Below are 19,822 nucleotides of genomic sequence, written 5' to 3' on the forward strand. Positions count from 1 at the left end.
CTGACTTCAGCAGTGCTAGTACTCATTGCATTCAAGCCAGTTCACTATGGCAAAATATGTTCTGAGTGGGCAGAGACTGTGCGGTTCAGATAAGTGATATGGAATGTAGGAAGTAGAAGATGTCTCTTCTGTTGCACAAGTTCCATGTCTCATACCCATACCCTGCCACAATACCCATTACCCAGTTCTACAACTACGGTAATCCTTTCTTTTGCAGCTCCCACACATGAATCCCATTTGCTGGATTAGCACAAAAGTGTTTCTGCCTTTTTGATTGGAGCACAGGGATATAGAAGAGACACCATTTTTTCAAAAGGAATATTGCCAAAAATAATAATCGCCTAATCCAAACATGTTCTTTCTAGTGACTGCCCATAAATATTAGAATAAGGCATATTCATGCTTTATTTCTGGCTTACTGCTTTTGGTTTTTTTGAAGCAAACCATGGCTCACTTTGTCAGACCAGTGTATGCCTTGTTTGAGTGGCCCAGGCATCAGAATTTGAATGGGGACCCGTATGGCCTGGGCAAACACATGTTCATGATTAAATCAAAGTTTAAGACAAACTGTGGCTTATTGTGACATGTGAATGAAGTCACGGTTACAGACAATAGTGCAGCAGCTGCATTTGCATGAATGCCTAACCCTATAAAAGTAAAACCTATAGTGTAAGTCTAAAGTATAAGTGCTGAGGCAGTTATAGTGTAAGTCTAAAGTATAAGTGCTGAGGCAGTTATTTACACTGCCCCTTCAAAAGTTCTCTAAATTATTAAATCTTTCAATAATATGATAAATTGTTATTTATTACCTCCACCTGACAGAGGCAACTGAGGCTGAAATTGCCAACACCTCTGTAAATTTTAACTCTAATCCAAGTTCACCTACTTGTCCTCAGTGAGTTTTACTCTTCTCTCTCTCTCTCTCTCTCTCTCTCTCTCTCACACACACACACACACACACACACAGAGAGAGAGAGAGAGAGAGAGAGAGAATTGAATCCCGGTTACCCTTAACTGAAGTTTATGCAAACTACTTAAACTGCATTTTGTCAGAGATACCACCATCCAACTATTCCTACTGTTAAGATTTTTTGGCTTTCCCATCTATTTAACCTGAACTTTATGTTCCTGCATCTTAAACACATCTCACCTCTTGCCCTTCCTTTCCTAACTACCAAAAATAGAACCTCTCCTCAAACACACCCTTAACTGTTGACAAAAACAAACAAGAAAAATGTACAAAACACTAGTAGTTTGAAATTATAGATCCTTCTTCAAGCACAAGATCATTTACTATGTATGCTGCTTTGCTTTGGAATACTAGCCTACAGTGATAACTTGCTGAGATTTAATTTTTAAAACTTCAGGTTCTAGAACATACAAAATGTAGTTCAAACAAGAAAAAGTTCTCACCATACAGAGCTGTTTCTTTGCCTTGAGAGGCACACCTCTCATTTTCAGCACATAATTTCAAATAGTGATATGAGAACAGCACTTACCTGTTAACTCTTCTCTGCTGTAGCTCCAGCTGTTTCTTCCTAGGCTGCAGGAGAAAGGCAGCCAGAGGCACTTAAATATGACAAGCCACTTACTCACTTCTCTTCCTGGACTGCTGAGGCAACTTCCACTGCCCCCTCCTTTTCAACCTTTTGGTTTCCAGGCTTTTCTGAGAAATGAGGAAAGCGTGGGAGGGCAAGTCAAGCATCCCGCAGAAGCAAGCCTGCCAGGATCCAGTTCTCAAGAAACTCCCTGGACCTGTCATTGCAGCTGTCTATTCCCAGAAAAGGAAAGAACGCGTGAAAATAGAAAGGTGAGCAGGAGGACAAGGAGCCATTTCTGCTGGAGGCTGCATTTTCTCCTGCCTTGTTTGAACAGAAAAGGAGGGTCCTGCCATCTCTTCTCCCCCCACCCTACTTCAGAATTTAGCAGCTGAAGCATAATTGAATGGCTATCAATATTCTTGTTATTTCCAGGTGCATGCTATAGTGACCTCTCATTACAAACCCTTCTGGTCTTCTGGTCCTTAGTTATCTACTGATACCCAACTCGGGGGGAAACCAGAATGGATCAACCCAGGTGCAGTGGTTGCTTCTTCTTGTCATAAATACCGTTGGGCAAATTTACACATGCTATTCAATCCAGGTAGATTAAAAAAAATGTCTGCCTGGACTGACAACCAAACCAGCCCTGCTGTCAGCACCCCTGGACAACTATTGGACCCTCAGAGTCTTGACAGGGCTCACCAGTGCTGATTCCTATCCTGACACACACCTCCCAAGTCTGGGAGTAGCCATCTTAGTTTCCCATAACGCCACAGACCCGCTAATACTATGCCAGCAGTGGTATTGTGGGAAATGTAAATGATCACCTGTGCTGCTGCCAGGTAATCCCATAACCATGTCAAACCTGGAGCCATTTTTGAACAATGCCCATTAAGTAGTTGTCCTCAAGTTTAGGGTCATTTCATATTTACATATTTACGTATTTGTAAAATATTGGCACATGTGCACATGTGCACATGAAGGTTATTTGTTGTTATGCCTAGGGATTTTTTTCAGCCAGAACTCACAGGAACTCAGTTCCAGCACCTGTTAGGTGGGTTCCACTGCCATTATAAGAGAACAAGCAACTTCTTTTTCTAGAAAAATTGCACTAGTTATAGCACCTTCAGCTTCCCAATAACTCACTGAATGACTTGTTTAAAGCTACTCAGTCTCATGCTCAACACTGCCATCTGCAAGAACAGCCTTCCCCACCCTGGTGCCCTCCAGATGTTTGGGACTACAGTTCCCATCAGTCCCAGCCAGCATGTTTTTGTCAAAACATCCAGGTTATGGAAGGCTGTGCTGGACACTAGCAGAGGAGAGAGTTAGAGCTGCCAGTAGTCTGCACATTTCATTACTGTCAAACGTTACACATTAGAAGCAAGAGCCAATTTAGGACTGCTGAAATGTAGGCTTGTCATTCTGTAATCCTTCCTACCTAGGGCTGAGAAAGTCAGTTACTTTGAAAGAATGACCTTTTTGGCTAGCCATCATTAGGAAGCACAATAGGCTATTGTTTATCAAATAAGGAAAACCAGAAATTTCCTGGATTCTGGTTTACAGGAAGCACAGAAACAGCATGAATGGAGGCAAGGAAATTAAAACTGGAGGGACAGATCAACAGGAAAAGTGATGTTCCTCTGGAAACACATCTATGATACTCTGTGCTGATACTTGCATGAGAAATTCTATGTGGAATATATTATTATTTATTAGCTAAATAAATTTATATATTGCTTACCTACAGTTGCCTCTAATGATTGTAAAGAATGTGCTTCTTTTATAGAGAGAGAGTGTGTAATTTTCAGCGTCCCACAGCTGCCTGTATCACTGTTCTGAGCATGGGGATCTGTGTTGCATACTTATGATTGCATTCCTCCTTCCTCCATCTCCTTGTGCCTTGTTTGGTTTATAAGCCTCTTGGGGTAAAGAACTGCCATGCCTCCTCCTTGGAAAGCATCATGTACATAGAGAGATGCTGCTACATGGAATAATATAATTCTAGAGTTGGAAGGGACCCTGAGGGTCATCAAGTTCAATCCCCTGCAATTGCAGGAATCCTGCCTACAGCCTTCTCTGTGTGGGCTCACACTACCAACGTTCTGGTTAACAGCCAGCCACAGCTGAGCCAGAGTATAACAGCAGATGCATATTTCAACAAATAAATGATGTAAACGTTCTGATGAAATAGCATCGTGATCAGGCTCTTATCCCCCACATCATGATTTATATAGACAATTTAGGACAGTCTGCACTGGTGCTTCACTTTTTGCTTTGGCTCTCTCTTATCCTTCCCACTCACTGGAACCAGTCTCACGGTAGCCCAGCAGAGAGCCAGTGTTGTGTCATTTGTTGTCTGAGGTTATGAAACACTTTCAGGTGACAACTTGTTGGGATAGATCACTCTGGATTTTTGCAGTGAATAATCAGAGAAGACTCAAACCATTTTTATGCTAAACAAAACAACCCACACGGCACTCTGCCCCATGGAGGTAAAAGACACAATAAACCAAATAGCTTACACCTTTTTACCCTGGCTTTTGACATGTGAGGTGTATGTTTTTAGGACCCACCTTATTTTTATGATTGTAGTTTGTTTGAAAATATTTTCCCCATTGGGTTTTAATGCTGTAACCCGCCCTAGGATCTTTGGGTAGAGTGGGTAAGAAATACTGCAAGGAGACAATGTCTTTATTAGGTAGGTAGATAGCATTCTTTGAACTATGTTTTTATAGACCTAAATAAGGTAAGGTAAAAGGTAAAGGACCCCTGGATGGTGAAGTCCAGTCGAAGGCGACTCTGGGATTGCGGCGCTCATCTCGCTTTCAGGCCGAGGGAGCTGGCCTTTGTCCACAAACAGTTTTCTGGGCCATGTGGCCAGCATGACACTAAACCACTTCTGGTGCATGGAGGACCGTGACGAGTGCCAGAGCGCATGGAAAATGCCTAAATACCATACTGTTGACGAGATAGTCATAGTTGGTGATCACTGCAATTGTCCCCACTTCATACAGTACTTTTATACTATGCTTTTTACTGGACTAGTTAATGTTAGAATTAATATCACTTTACTTGTTCTGAGGGATTAACATGGCTACTGAGATTGTCCTGGCTTTGTGGATTAGATACTCTTGAGCAGTGAGAGGAAGCTACTCACAGAGTGCAACTGGCAAAAGCTGACAGGATGTTTCATTGAAACTATTTCATTGTGTACCGGAACAAAGGGGAAGAATAGGTGTTTTCTGGTTCACTTTTTAAAGTTACAGTTCCCTGCAAAGATTTTAATATTAATTTGAAAAAGCAGAAGTACCTAGGACAAGACCTGCCAAGAAAAATAAAGAACTTATTTATGTATGCTACAACAGCAGCAAGAGTCTTGCTAGCACAAGGATGGAAGAATGAGGAAATCCCAACGAAAGAACAATAGCAAGAAAAATTGATGAACTATGCGGAATTGGCTAAATTGACATACAAACTGCGTGTTAAGGACAACTGTGACTTCAAGGAAAAATGGGAACTTTTTACAAATTATCTAAAAAGACAACAAAATGATCTGGACTCCTTGGCAGGTTTTGAATAAACATCCACAAATTTATTAGTTCAACATATGATAGACAAGGCAAGGATATGTACAATTTTATAACATGCAGAGAACAATATGTGTAAAGAAACCAGAGAGGGGAGCTGAGGGAAGTCCTGGGTGGGGGGGGGGGAGAGGGAGGGATGGGGGGAAGGGGGAAAATAATGTAACTGATTATTTGGACTGATAATTTGTTATGTTGAAATTGTTTAATAAACATATTTTTAAAAAAGAAAAAAGAAAAAGCAGAAGTACCTATCTTTTCACAGTAGGGTGGCCTTTTATTTTAGTTTGTGAAATAGTGCTTGATAATTTCGAAGAAAAAGACACAAATTAAGGCTGTGTCCACCCTGTACCTTTACAGCACACTGAAAAACACATTATTTCCCTAAAAGATTCTCACAATTTCCAGCAACCCTTAACAGTGCTTATAATTATTTGATAACTACAATAAATGTACTATAATTCTTTGCGGGAAAGAATATGCTTTGAATGTGCTATAACGGTATAGTGTGTACACAACCTAAAGTTTAATGTCCAGTTCTTAAACTTAACAACTAAGCAAGGTACTACCTACGTGCACATTAGTACTGGGTGTAGAACTTGCAGCTTTATCAGTGCACAAGTCTCTCATTTGGCATTGTTGCTACTTGACTGTGTACAAATTAGCTCAGTTTCAGAGGCACTTGTGCAAGCTTTTGGGGAGGGGGTTTTATATAATGGTTTTCTGCCTCAGGTACCAAGAAGTACCTGCCAGCCTTTATTTTAAATGCAAATGTTTCCAACACCTGCCCCCGCTTTGTCTACTAGTTCTTAGGATGTATCTGCTATCAGATATTTTTGATTAGCCCCATCTACATAACATAAATGTGAGTAATTATGTAAACATCTGCATTTTTATTAAGAAAGCAGTCAGTATGCTTAAGGCTTAAGCATTCTGCTTTGAGATACAGTATAGTTAACAATTATATAATTTAATACTTTTGACTACTTGCTATTTTATTCAAAAAGCTCTACATACTAACCATAAACTTTTATACTACTGTGTTCTCCTGTAACATTGGCATAACGTATTTTCCATGCCAGGATAATGTCGTTTTTTTCCATGATGATGTACACTTAGACATTGCCAACTGAGAAATTATCAGAATTGGGCAAATCACATTTTTCACATCTAAAGAGTTTCAATACTTCTGAGTTGTAAAGTCTGAAGTGACACAAAAGCACAGAACTAGATTAAAAGCAGACATTGGCTAGGATCCAAAGGGAGCACCCACACATGATGATCATAGTTCCTGAGAATCTGCCAACTGATAGTAAAGAAGCCTACGAGAACCACAATAGCAGCTCCTGCTTGAGTATAAGAAGCTGCAGGTACAACCCTTTGCAACTGCATAATTATTCACTCCACAGTAGATTGGTCTTCTGTGCACAAAAATTTATGGACCTCTATTCCGCATACAGTATTGCTTGCTTTAGCCTGTGGGGTATTGTCCAGATGCTGTTGGACTCCAACTCCCATCAGCCCTAGTCAGTTAGAGAATTGCCAGTGACAAAGGGAGTTGTAGTCTAACATCTTCTGGAGGGCACCAACCCTGCCATCCCCCATGTTAATCCCATCAGTAATTTAACAGACACTTTGATGGGCAGAGGAATAAGACTCTGATGCTTAAGTGCTAAGGAGTTTAGTGGAGGCACTGATGGTCTGTTTTAAAAAGCATGGACTGGAGCTGCTAACCATAATACAAAGGACATGTCCATCTGGCTGGTTCTCTGATGAAAAATGTTGAACTAGAAGAGTTAATTACCATTCTGCTCTTGGTAGCGCATGATATAGGGGTGGCACTGCAATATTAGGGGTAGGGAGGTGCTTAATCATTCCCAAGTTGTTTACCTTTAAAATAGTTCCCCTCCTCACCATGTTTCGCAGCTGCGTGTGCACACGGACACACCAACGGATAACAGATAATAGTCTTCCTATATTTTTTCTCCACAGGGTGAAAAATAAGTTTGAAGGATGACACAGAAATATTGACCATGAAGAAAGGTTAAATACTCTCTTCTTCCTGTCCAGATTGCAAGCACCAGCAGCTGCTTTTCATTAAAAACTAACTCAGTTTGTCACTAGAAGCACAGCAATTTATAAAAGCCTTGTGGATTATTTTTTTTAAGGCACATTCTTTTCAAATGCAAGCCACCTTTGCAGCAGAAGCGAAACAGGGATTATTGCAACATGAAAGGGCCTTGACAATAGAGGAAGTGGGCAGTGATTGATCCCCTTTAGCAACGGCATTAGGAAGCTGGAATATTTACAAGTAGAGCAAGATACGACATGAGAGTTGGCAGCAGTGTCAATGCCCTTTGTCAAAAATCATCCAGCATTTCATTTTTACATCATACTATGTACTTTTTTTGCTGGTTTTCTGAACAGAACTTGCTTGAGCTAATGGCAAAGACTGTAACCTTAGCTCTATTTACCTGGAAGTAAGCACCTGTGAATTCTGAGTAGACATGGTTAGAATTACAGCCAAAGTTTCAACACGTGAATGCAGCAGTTGCTATGTTTGCTTTTCTATAGCACTCCCACACAAAAACCTCCATTATTACTTGGACTATTATATTACAGATCACAGAAAGAAATACACTTTTGCTCTGAGAGTTACACATCAAGGCACATTTTCCCAACCGTGGAATTAACATAGCATATTAAATTCCACATTATGGATTTCTACCTCCTTCCACAGTCTACGCTAAGATTCAGATGGCTTGAACAGCAGCCTTCCTTTCTCTCTCTCCCCCCCCCCCCCTTCATTTTTTAAAGCAACCAGCTTGGTAAAGAATTCAGAACACAAAAGCTTTGCACATTATTTTGTGACATTTTAGTTGGCCTAATCAAGGTGTTGCCCTAAAATGTATTTTGGAATTTGGATGGATCCCCTAATCCCTGAACGGTTGCATCTCTGTGACAAGGTCCTGGATCCCTATTTACTGGTTCTGCAAACCATCCCATGGTGACTGGACAAAGGCAGGAAAGGGCAGATATCATCTTCAGCTGCTACCTCAGCTAGTGCTATTCCCCTTCCTGACAAAGTAGGACCTTGTCACCATAGTTACCAACAGGTTAGACTACTGCAGTGTGCTCTCTATGGAGGCTTACAGCCCTTGAAAAGCATCTGAACAATTCAAATTGTTATGTATTGAAGTTCTCACCCTGGCCACCAGGGGGGAATTGTTTATATAGTTTTCACACAGGTCCAGTAAGTTAATTTAGGCGGAAAACCCAGGGCTGTTGTTGTTACAATGTTGCCAGCCGGCTGCCTATAAAAGCAGGCCAGCTGAGCTGTTTGCTGTTCAGTTCAGCTCCAGCTTACTTATAAAGAACTACAGTGGTACCTCAGGTTACATACGCTTCAGGTTACATACTCCGCTAACCCAGAAATATTACCTTGGGTTAAGAACTTTGCTTCAGGATGAGAACAGAAATCGCACGGCGGCGGCACAGCAGCAGCCGGGAGGCTCCATTAGCTAAAGTGGTGCTTCAGGTTAAGAACAGGTTCAGGTTAAGAATGGACATCCGGAGCGAATTAAGTACTGTATGTAATCAGAAGTACCACTGTACTTGGAGAAATCTCTGTGTCGTCTGCTATGTCCACCCACTACTTAATAGAAATGGTGCAAAGATGCTGCCGCCAAATTGCTGGCTGAGGTCAGTTGTTTAGGACATAATACATCCAACTTGCACTGGTTACCTGTTAGTTTCTAGGCTCAAGATAAGGCACTAATTCAAACCTTTAAGGATGTAAACAGTGGTAACTGGTTACCTTAGGGTCTGCTGTTTTCCATATGTACCTTTCTGTATGCTTCATTTAACATCTTGAGGGCTTGCTCCTGGTACTACTCTTAAATGAGATGGGAGGCAGCCAGGAGAAACAAGGCCTTTTCAGCTGCAGCACCCAAGAGAGGTTTGTCAGGCCCTGGCACTATTCTCTTAGGTATTTGGATCAAAACCTGGTTGGTCCAGAGGTTTTTTAAAAAATATTTAGTTATTGTTCTTTTGACTTTGATCTTTTAGTGCTATTATTTCTATGATATATGTTGTTTTGCTGGTTTTTAATTTTGTTGCCATTTTACATATTGAACGTATGCTGTTTTATTATGTGAGCTGCCCTGAATTCACATAATGAAAAAGCAGGATATAACTTATTAAATAAACATAAATTATTCTTCCTCTTTATCTTACCAGTTTGGATACTTCCAGTCAACAAATAAGTGATTTTTTTTCCTACTAAGGCTATACTAGCACCAACTCTATTCAGTGCCAGCAATTAAGCACCATTTAGCTGCTGTGCAATGGACAGCTGCCTTTTGCTACTGCTCTGGGAATTTCAAACTTTCAGCACCTTTGTTTAAAAGTTCCAATAAGGGAGAAGTTCTATCTTGTTTCCCACCCTCTTACAGTTGTGGTGATTTTTCTTTAAATTTCTAACATATTCGTAGTGTCAGATTGTCAAGTGTGGATAGGCAAATCAGTATAAAGGTTCTCATGGCTTCTGTGCCTTTAAATAGAAGCCTTCTGTGTCTCTTCTGCTACTAACGGTTTCCTGTTGAGTAGAGTAGCAGCATTGGTGAGTCGTAGTTCTTCTTAGTTGCCCCTTTATGTTAGTCCCTGGGTTTTTTTTGGGGGGGGTATGGTATGTGTTTTAATTATAATTTAATTTATCGTATACAGTAATATTGTGATTGTTGTTGTTTAGTCGTTTAGTCGTGTCCGACTCTTTGTGACCCCATGGACCAGAGCACGCCAAGCACTCCTGTCTTCCACTGCCTCCCGCAGTTTGGTCAGACTCATGTTGGTAGCTTCGAGAATATTGTGATAGAAAAGCATAAAAGAGCTCAATGGGGAATTCAAAGTTGGGTGCAGGCACTTTCCTATGTCTCTAAGTGTTTTGCCAGGCTCCATTAATTTACCGGTACTCTTTAACAACCAGCTAAATACTTTTTACTTAGAAAGTGCTTCTAGGAGGCCCAAATTCAGCCTTATTTTTAAATGTGCCTTTTAATACTGGTTCTTGTTTATGAGCTTTATTTAAATAGATAAATCACCTTATATGTGGTTTTTTGGGCATTTTATAAAGAAACAATTAACATTATTTATAAATAAAATGAAGTTAAGTTTGTACAGTTATCAAGAACTGTTGCCACTCAGTGCTCTTCTTTAAGGGAGAGTATAATTACAGAATGCGGTTGCTAAGTAGCCTTATACTACTCTCTAGTGGCCAAACTAGGAGGTTACAGATGTGTAAGCAAAGAGCAACCTTATGAAGAGTATGTACAGTATTTAAATAATTCTTACCAGCCTCTCAAGGCTCACTACCCTCATGTGACTGCTTCCAAAACATGTTGACCCATAAAACCTCTCAACTACCAAGTTCCATTAACTTTAAATTTCTGGCACAATTCTTTTAGTCATTTTGGCTAAAACACCACTGTTTTTTATTGTTATTTTTGGCTTCATTATTTATATGCTGTTATCTCTGTGATATATTATTATTATTATTGTTATTATTTATTATCAATTTTTTATACCCCATCCATCTGGCTGGATTTCCCTAGCCACTCTGGGCAGCTCCCAACAGATTAAAAACAGAATAAAACATCAAACATTAAAAACGTCCTTAAACAGGGCTGCCTTCAGATGTCTTCTAAAAGTCAGATAGTTGTTTATTTCCTTGACATCTGAAGGGTGGGCATTCTGCAGGGTGGGTGCCACCACTGAGAAGGCCCTCTGCCTGGTTCCCTGTAATCTCACATCTTACAGTGAGGGAACTGCCAGAGGGCTCTCAGAGCTGGACCTCAGTGTCTGGGCTGAACAATGGGGTGGAGATGCTCCTTCAGGTATAATGGGCCGAGGTTGTTTAGGGCTTTAAAGGTCAGCACCAACACTTTGAATTGTGCTTGGAAATGTACTGGGAGCCAATGTAGGCTTTCAGGACTGGTGTTATATGGTCTTGGCGGCCACCCCCAGTCACCAGTCTAGCTGCTGCATTCTGGATTAGTTGTAGTTTCTGGATTACCTTAAAGGTAGTTCCATGTAGAGTGCATTACAGTAGTCCAAGTAGTCTGTATATGTTGTTTGGTTGGTAATATTTGGTTTAATTTTTTATATTGAATGCAATTTTATTTTATGTTGATGTTTTATAATGTGAGCAGCTGCTCTGAATTTACGTCAGACAGACAGTCAGGTGGTGTAGCCACAGGAGTCAGGTGGTGTAGCCACAGCAGTTACAAGAGTGGGAATGACTGCTGGGAGAAACACAGAGAGAAGATATACCATAGTGCACCTGTAGCACTGGATGCCTTCATCTGCCCTGCCTGCAATAAAACATTTCTCTTCTGTATTGGTCTCTATAGTCACAGCAGGTGCTGTAACTCTCCGAAGAGGCACACTTCCATTTTCTCCCAAGACACTGATGCCAACAGCAATTGCTGGTGCTTGCACAGAGCCCTTGTGGCACTTTGAAGTGGGGCTTCAAAATGCCATGCAGTGTGCTTGTGCCCAAATGAGTTAATTTCACTGTGCAGGCGAAAACAGATTACCCCACACCACACTGACACAGTGTTCAAAACTCCCATTGTTCTAGGTGCATTTTGTGACAAGGAATTTCATTAGCATGAGCTGTTTTTGAGCTCAGCGCAGTATTGCACCTAAGATTTCAGATTAAAACTGCAGAATGGAAGGAAAGGAGGACCTTTTTCTGCCTCCCCACTTCCAGCTATTTTCTAAAGACTGGAGAAGAGACCCACTTAAGAATATTAGGGGGTGGGCAGGGGAAGGGCTAGACCATGTGAAAAATGAACAGTTCATTTTCAGCTTTGTATTCATGTTATAAAACGTGTGCCTAAGCATTCCATTGTTGTGCCCATAACCCAGGTTTAAGGTGCCATTTAGCTCCTAACTTTCATATGTTTCTAACATTGCACTGACATCAGATGATTTTCATATGGGTAGCCTTGTCTGCCTGTCAAACTTGGCCTTCAGGGGATGGGGAAGAGAAGGATTCAGCCCACAGGCCAGAACCTGTTCAACAGCACTGGTGTAAGGTTTTATGTGTTAACATAAGCACCCTGAATTTGGCATCATAGCATGTTGACAGTCAGTGCAACGCCTTTGGAACTGGCGTAATATGTTTACTTTTTTGGCTGCACAGGCCAGATCCTCATCTGGGTTGGCCAGTTTGACAGGTAGGCAGGACCACTCAACTTTCAGTTGACTGACATGACAAAGATGCCAGGTGATTTGGTAGTCTAGTTGGGACTTCAAAGCACCTCACAGGCAGCAGGGTACAGTACTGTTAAAATGGAAGAAAAAGACTGAGCAGGGGTTTCAATGCAACCCCCTTCCTGATAAGGAGCAGGTTTGTAATGAATCCTGCTCATCAGCTGATGATTTGGTATGTTTATATCTTAAGTAGCTTTTATTATATTGAATTGTTATGCACCACATTAGTAGTAATATTTATTCAGCTTATATCCCACCCTTCCTTTCAAAAGAGCACAGAGCGGCAAAGGTATAAAAACCTCTGAATCTGAATCGACATTCATTTTAAGTAATTACTTTAAGCAGAAAGTGAGAGTGCGGTGAGATGGATGCTGTGTGACCTACTCCTGCAGCTCCTTCCTTAGGTCAGTCAGCTGCCTGCCTGCTTGGGCAAGTGGAGGACGGAGATTCATTTGCTCTTCTTGAGAGAAACAGCTAAGAGGATTGGGCTCAGAGTGAGGGGGCAGCAGCTGCTGTTCTTTATTTCCACTTTCCCCGTTCACTGTCGCCTCACGGCTCTTGGGCAGTTGAGCATGGAGTGGAACCTGGCCAGAACTCCACACAAAAGAAAACATGGCAATCCTGCGTGTCTGATTTGAGTTGATGGACTACACAAGCGCAGAGCCCGGCGTTCAGACCGTATCGTTTTACTCGTCTTAGTCTTATTACACCAGAAACTGGCTGCCCGCCCCGCGTTGCTTCCACCCGCGCGCAACAGCATCCTCTCCTCAACTGAGCTTCGGGGTTCATGCCGACGGAACGCGAGAACAAGCGGTCCGCGCGCGCGCCCTCTCGCTGGCCTATCACAGGCGCCGCGCGCCGGAGGCGCCAACGGCAACGCTCCCCCCCCCCATTCCCGCGGGAAGGAGCCAGAAGCAAATTGCATAATGGGATGGGGAAAGCAGTGGCTCGTTTTTGAACGCCGTCCGTCCCGGCAGCCAACCCGAGGTAGCTCCTGGCTTTCCATCCCGCCCAGTTCTGCCACGGCAGCTTGGCAGCCTATGGAGGGGAGGGCCCTTCCCTGAGCTCCGCCAATCCCAGCGCCGCCTCGAGAATTCCCCGCCCGGCCTTGCCTCCTGACCGGTAGTGCCGTGCTATGGAGTACGGAGCGCTCGGAGAGCAACGTCGGTGCCTGACAGAACCCACAAATCGAGGCGGGCTGCGGCGCCCGGCGGGGACATGACCCAGAACCTCAGTAGCGGCTCCCCCGCGGGCACCCCCAAGAGCCACAGTAAAGCGGCGGGCCGGGGAGACGGCGCCGGGGGTGGCAGGTACGGCAGGGCGACGGCGGCGGTCACAACAACAACTCCCACCAGGCAGCGTGTCGGACGCGAGGGCGAAGGTCCCTGGGTGCCGCGCAGCGGCCTGTCCCACGCATGTGCCCGACGTGGGTTGGGGGTGGGTAGTTATGAGGCGGGAAAAGGGGCTTCAAAGCTCCCCGGCGGGGGTAGCTGGGGGGGTCTCGCTTGCGAACTCTGCTCTTTGTAAAGAAAATAGCCAGCAAATAAAAATTGCCATTAAGTGGAAGACTGGCTGGGCTAGAACCTTCACACCCTGAGGCGCTAGATTTTTACTTGCAAGGACTTTTCTTTTTGAGGGGCAGCAGGGTGGAGCCATGTTATTTTGGCGAGGGGGCCCTTCACAGTACGTCATTCAGTGGTGGTGGTGGTGGGATGTTGCACTTTCCTGGCCCGGAGAGAACAGAAGCAGGACGGCGCCTTGCTAGAGCTCCTCACTTGCCCTCCTCCTCTTGGGGAAGCGACAGTCAGGATTCCCAATTGTTTTGTGTCGTCTCCTACTTGCTTGGGTTCTTGCTGAGGGGGGCTGCCTTAACTTGATTAATTAATCCTCCCTATCACTCCCCCACCATTCTGCTTTGGGAAGGGCAAGAAAGTGAGCTGAGGCTGCTCTTTGCAGTCACCTCCTCAGGTGCCAGGACAGAAAGCATCATAGTCCAGCCACAGTCGGCTTATTCTGTGTGAGCGATAGAGCGATTAAGATTCCTCTTGGTGTCATAAACTCAGATATATAAGCTAATCGCCAAATGGCACCTTAAACCTAGGTTATGACTGCCACAACAGAATGTCTAGGTGCCAATCTTTTTTAAACAATGAGCCTTATTCATAGCTGTCAACTTTTCCCTTTTCTTGCGAGGAATCCTATTCGGAATAAGGGAATTTCCCTGAAAAAAAAGGGAAACGTTGATAGCTATGGCCTTATTGTTGTAATTATTTTTCATTTCATTTCTATACCACTTGATATATTAAAGAAAAACATCAAAGTGGTTTACAACACATTAAAACATCAATTGAAACAACCCAGAATAAAACAAATTTAAGTTTCAAAGAAAACATTTCAGATCCCTCTCTAAGTGACATTTTGCTTTCCCCAGAATTATTTGCCTACTTAATTTATATAGCTGCCCCATAGTAGAAGTACTCTAGGAAGTCAGTGTACTGTAGTGGTGTCAGACCAGGACCTGGGAGATCAGGGCTCAAATCCCCACTCATTTGTGAAGCTCACTGGATGATCTTGGGCCAGTCACAACCTCTTAACCTACCTCACATGGTCGTTGTAGAGATTAACTGAGATGGGGAGGTGAACCATATACTCCTTGGAGAAAAACGTGGGTTATAAATGCAGTAAATAAGGTCATCTGCTTACCTGCTTAAGAAAGCAGGAGGGGCCAGACAGATGGAGATGTCAGTCACCAACCTGGCAATCTAGAGATCTCCACAGGGTTGCAATTGGACCTGCGCCAGTCATAAAACACACCTGGCTAATTTCGGACACTGTTTCTCATTGCTAGGTTGCCAAAAGAGAGAAGGCAGGTAGGCAAGTGCCTTGCCATTGTCAATTAGCCACATGATTTTCGGGGTGGGGACAGCCACTTCTACTTTGCTGCCTACTCACTCTAGGTTCTGGGTCTGATTCCCACTCCTCTCTGCCCAGAGGGAGAGGGCAGACTAAGGAATGGAGGGAGCTGCTCTTTTGAACTGCTGTTTGTTTACCTGGGCTGGGGAGGAGGAGCAGGTGCTGCTGTCACCACAGGCAAAGCTCCAGGGGACCTTTCTTTCTGGTAGCTGATTGGAGAATGGCGCAGATAGGCCATCCCAAGATGCTGAGGCTTTGGCATCTGCTGTATAGTACTACCCCACTCCCCGTGGGAAAGCATTAAAAACAACATTTCCTATCTGTAATCTGAAGAGGTGCAACTCATCTACCGCCTCAGGATCCCTCTTCCCAGCTCATACTGAATGTGCACACAGATCCACAGCTATCCTTTGGGATCAGAGTCATTCTTAAATTCTACAGCTCCTGTCACTTAAGTCACAGCATTTTTAGGATGAGTACTGTATAGTGACAGATAGAAACAAACCAGGTGGAACTTAGTGAAATATTCTAAGGCAAATTGTATGTTAACAAGGGGCCAGCCAGATATTTTTGTGCACTTGCAAGCATGGCACTATAAGGGTGACTGCTTTACTGTGTGTTCTTAAGCCCTTGTACTCTTTATTAGAAGTGTGTTACTAACTTTTGTTGCTTAGTAGCTGTTGACTGCAATACTTAATAGAATTCCATGCATCTTTTAGAAAGCCATCCAAGATAGGCAGTTCTTAGAGAAAAAGATTTCATAATTATGCATTGTGTAAAGTACACTCTTTCCTGATCTGTTTTAAGATGGACAAATCACCTTCACTGATTCGGTACTGTCCTAATGTGGATTTTGGATTTTTTGTTATGTCTTGCACAGCTACGGTTTGTGCACTTTCACTGTGTGATCCTGAGCGCTATTATATGAGAGAGAGAGTGCACAAACAATTAATCTTCTAACAGTCCACAAGATAATTTCTCTTCAAAACCTATGAAATTGTTTGATAATTATGGAAATCAAGCACATTATTTTGCATGGGCTTTTTTCAAAAAGCTGAAGAATGTTTATAGAATTAAGTATGGTCTGAAGAAAGAGGGATAGAGGGAAGTTTCTCTCACATAATACTGGACTCTCGCATAATACCAATGCAGCTGAATGGACAGATAAAAGAAAGTACATTTCATACAGTACAGGCCGGTCAAGAAGAGGTTACTGGTATATGAGGAGGCCCATAGCCTTCTGAGGGCCCAGATGTTTTAACCTGGGCTGCTAACGTTGCTGTGGTTATTATGTGATAACCACAACAAATATTCTTGGAATACACTGCTTGCCCCCCCTTTTAACAGTTTTTAATCTTGAATTTATTCAAGCATGGACATATGAACTTTGTTTGCTATACCGTGGTACCTCGGGTTACAGACGCTTCAGGTTACAGATTCTACTAACACAAATAGTACCTTGGGTTAAGACCTTTGCTTCAGGATGAGAACAGAAATTGCACGGCGGCGGCGTGGCGGCAGCAGCAGCGGGAGGCCCCATTAGTTAAAGTGGTACCTCAGGTTAAGAACAGTTTCAGGTTAAGAACGGACCTCCGGAATGAATTAAGTTCTTAACCCGAGGTACCACTGTAAATCTAAAATAGGTTTTGACTTCCCCTCTTCCATCTGAAATACCACACCTGGTTTTGTACTGAATGTACTGTAGCATTGCTAGCCTAAGATTAATTAACAATGACATAAATAATTTATACCTTATGTGCCTTTCCAGCTGTGTGACAGGCAGATGTTTGTCTCTTGGTGCTGTGCTGCCCCGCATTGCAGCCACGCCAGGCTGACAGATGGAGATGTTAGGTGTCAAACCTGGTTTCTAGACATCTCTGCTGCCTCACAAACAGCCGTTGCCTGTTGTGAAATGTGACTGGTACCTGACTAATTTTGAACGCTGCTTGAAAGAGGAAAAACAATGTAGACAATGTGATTTTTATTACTGGGAAACTCTAGTTAAGAGTGTAGATTTTGAGTTTCCCAGAGCAGCTGGCTGGCTGCATCAGGAAGGAGGGAGTTCCTTATCAAATGAGGTAAAGGCTATTGAGGAGGAGTGGTCTTCTTTACATAGGCATAACACTCCCTTCCTGGAAAGTGAAACTAATCTTGCACTTAGAGGTTGACTGCTGCAAAGAGTCCCAAAGAAAGCTGAATCTAAAACTATGAATTCTTAACCATCAGATTATCATAGGCAGTCAGAATGAAGTTGGTGAGTTTCTTTTGAGTTTCTTGACACTCATAAGACATGGGAATTCTGCCAGAATTAATATTGGTTAGAATTTTTTTTTTAGAAGTATGATTTAAAGGTTCCATTCTTACTATTGATAAAGCTGGATTAAATTAGCAATATTATTATTATTATGCTGCCTGTTATTATGCTGCCTGTTATTATGTTTTTATTTTTGATGCTCTGTAAAATGTGTTTGTAATGCTGTACACTGCCCTGGGATCTTTTGATAAAGGACGGTATATAAATTTAACAATCAATCAATCAATCAATCAATAACACTTTATACACTTGCAGGATATGGAAGCAAATACAGATTTAGTTCATAGTTTTCACTGTTTGCACTAAATATATGCTAAATTAGATCACTCTCCCAGACATCAGGAAATTTTCTAGTGCAAACTTAAAAATCGCTAATTTTGCTAGGATTCAACCCACATAACTTGCTTTAATCTGAGTGCTGAGCCCCCAAAAAGTGCCACAAGGCAAAAGCAGATTCAAAATTCTAATAATTACTAGCAAGTCATGCTTAGTTCTGAATGCTTAGGGCACTGGAAAGAAAGAAAGAAGGAGCTCGGGTTCTTAGCTGCAATGACAATCTGTAGGTCTTAAGTGAAGATGTGGTGTTCGAAAACAAATGTAACTTCTGGAGCTAAGTAAAAGTACAGTGTGTGTGCAATAACTGATTTGACTTTATCTTGAAAGCGTTGAGACAATTCCCAAAGAGTATGCCAAACAGAATTGCAACTGTACCACAAGAAAAAGTAAAGACAATTAATCGGACTTTGGGCTCAAAGTATCTGCCTATGGATTAGGCTTCCATTTGCCTGATTCACTGTTCAGGCCTTCTTGCTGGGCTGGGTAATTATGCCACATCTCTGTATTGTGTGTGTTTGGCTCAGTCAATTCCTGACATTCAGACAAAGCTGCAGATTACATGGCTCTGGAATGAGGCTGCTAGAAAGTAACCAAGGTCAGAGCATGGAGGAGGCTGACAGGAAGGAACCAAGGCCAGGAGAGTGAACTATGCAAAAACACAGAGCAGCCTCCTATAAATGTAAGCTAATTCTGCATTGATGCACACTCTAGGCTTGCCTCCTACACACACACACACACACACACGCACACACACACAGCATGCAATGTACTTATCTTACTCTTACAAACCTCTTACAAATTATTCTTACTCTTACAAACCTCTTACAAGTTATTACTTGTGCATTGTTTTTCAGGTGTAATAGTAAAGTGTACCTCCATTACTGGAAGTCTGAGAAATACTAGGCTAGACTCTGCAGGTGTGGATGCAGAGGCCCTGTTCTGTATCCACATCACTATGCATTGAAGGTGGGATGCACCTTGTGTGGGGGGGTATCTGATCCCATTGTGGACGTTCAGTTTGTGACATGAGTAGGAGTGGTTCTGTGAATGTGAACAGAAGCTGTGGTTTCAATAGTCTGATTGTGGTTCCACTATCTCATATATTCCACAAGTTATGACACATTTGCCAAAAAGGCTTGCCACTGCATGACACCAGATTGTCAATACAAAATGCTATCTGCCCAAACATATTTAGAATCTATCCTTTTGACTTGACCTCTCATTTGATATACAAGTTAAGCAGTATGTTTGTATAGGTAGTATTTGTGGAGTTTGGAACAGACAGGGTTAAAACTCCGTGGTGCCCTGCATCTGGGAGGGGACGGAAGCAGGGCCGTATGTCACAGGCTTTGTCTGTGAGAGTTACTTTCAGTTCTACTGAGAGATGCTGAGAGACACAGCTAAACAGACAGGCTGTGTCTGTGTGCTTTTGGAAAGCACGGAGGAATGTCTTTGGAGAATGGCGGAGGTCTCCGATGGAGAGACTGATTTATGGCTTGTAAATAAACGCTTCTAGAGATAAGAACCGATCTGTCTTCTGGACTTGATTTATCCCTTTCTCACATGGACTCAGGACCGCTGCATTATTCTGCTAGGCCAGCTCAGAGCTTCCAGGGATACGGAGCTGAACTGGGAAGCTTGCTGGACCCAATATTCCGGACGGGGAATTTATTTCCATTCGCAAAGTATTTTCATGAACTTGTTTTTTCTCTTACAGGAACTGCTCTATTCTTGACTACTTCAAACCATCTCTAAATCAAGGTAAGCAAATCTTTCTGTTTATAAAATGTCTAGTACAGTATTGAGCTGTGGAGCTCATCACACATTACTCTTTACTGTGAAAAGCATGAATTCCT

General features: G+C 42.6%; 1 protein-coding gene across 3 annotated transcripts in view; it reads left to right on the forward strand.

Moving 5' to 3' along the window:
* Nucleotides 1-9,712: 9,712 nt before the first annotated feature.
* Nucleotides 9,713-19,822, forward strand: part of SLF2 (SMC5-SMC6 complex localization factor 2) — a 38,294-nt gene continuing 28,184 nt past the window's right edge. The window contains exons 1-2 of one of the 3 annotated variants that reach the window (XM_079977421.1): nucleotides 9,713-9,749; nucleotides 19,684-19,727. Coding sequence is in view for 1 of the 3 variants with exons in the window: in XM_079977419.1 (XP_079833545.1) it covers nucleotides 13,622-13,713; nucleotides 19,684-19,727 (136 nt within the window). In the remaining 2 variants the exon portion in view is untranslated. Of the gene's footprint in view, nucleotides 9,750-13,290; nucleotides 13,391-13,496; nucleotides 13,714-19,683; nucleotides 19,728-19,822 lie in introns of those variants that run through there. The other 2 variants (XM_079977420.1, XM_079977419.1) reach the window with 2 other exon arrangements.

The sequence above is a fragment of the Podarcis cretensis genome (genome assembly GCF_951804945.1).
Source record: "Podarcis cretensis genome assembly, chromosome: 5".
NCBI lineage: Eukaryota > Metazoa > Chordata > Lepidosauria > Squamata > Lacertidae > Podarcis > Podarcis cretensis.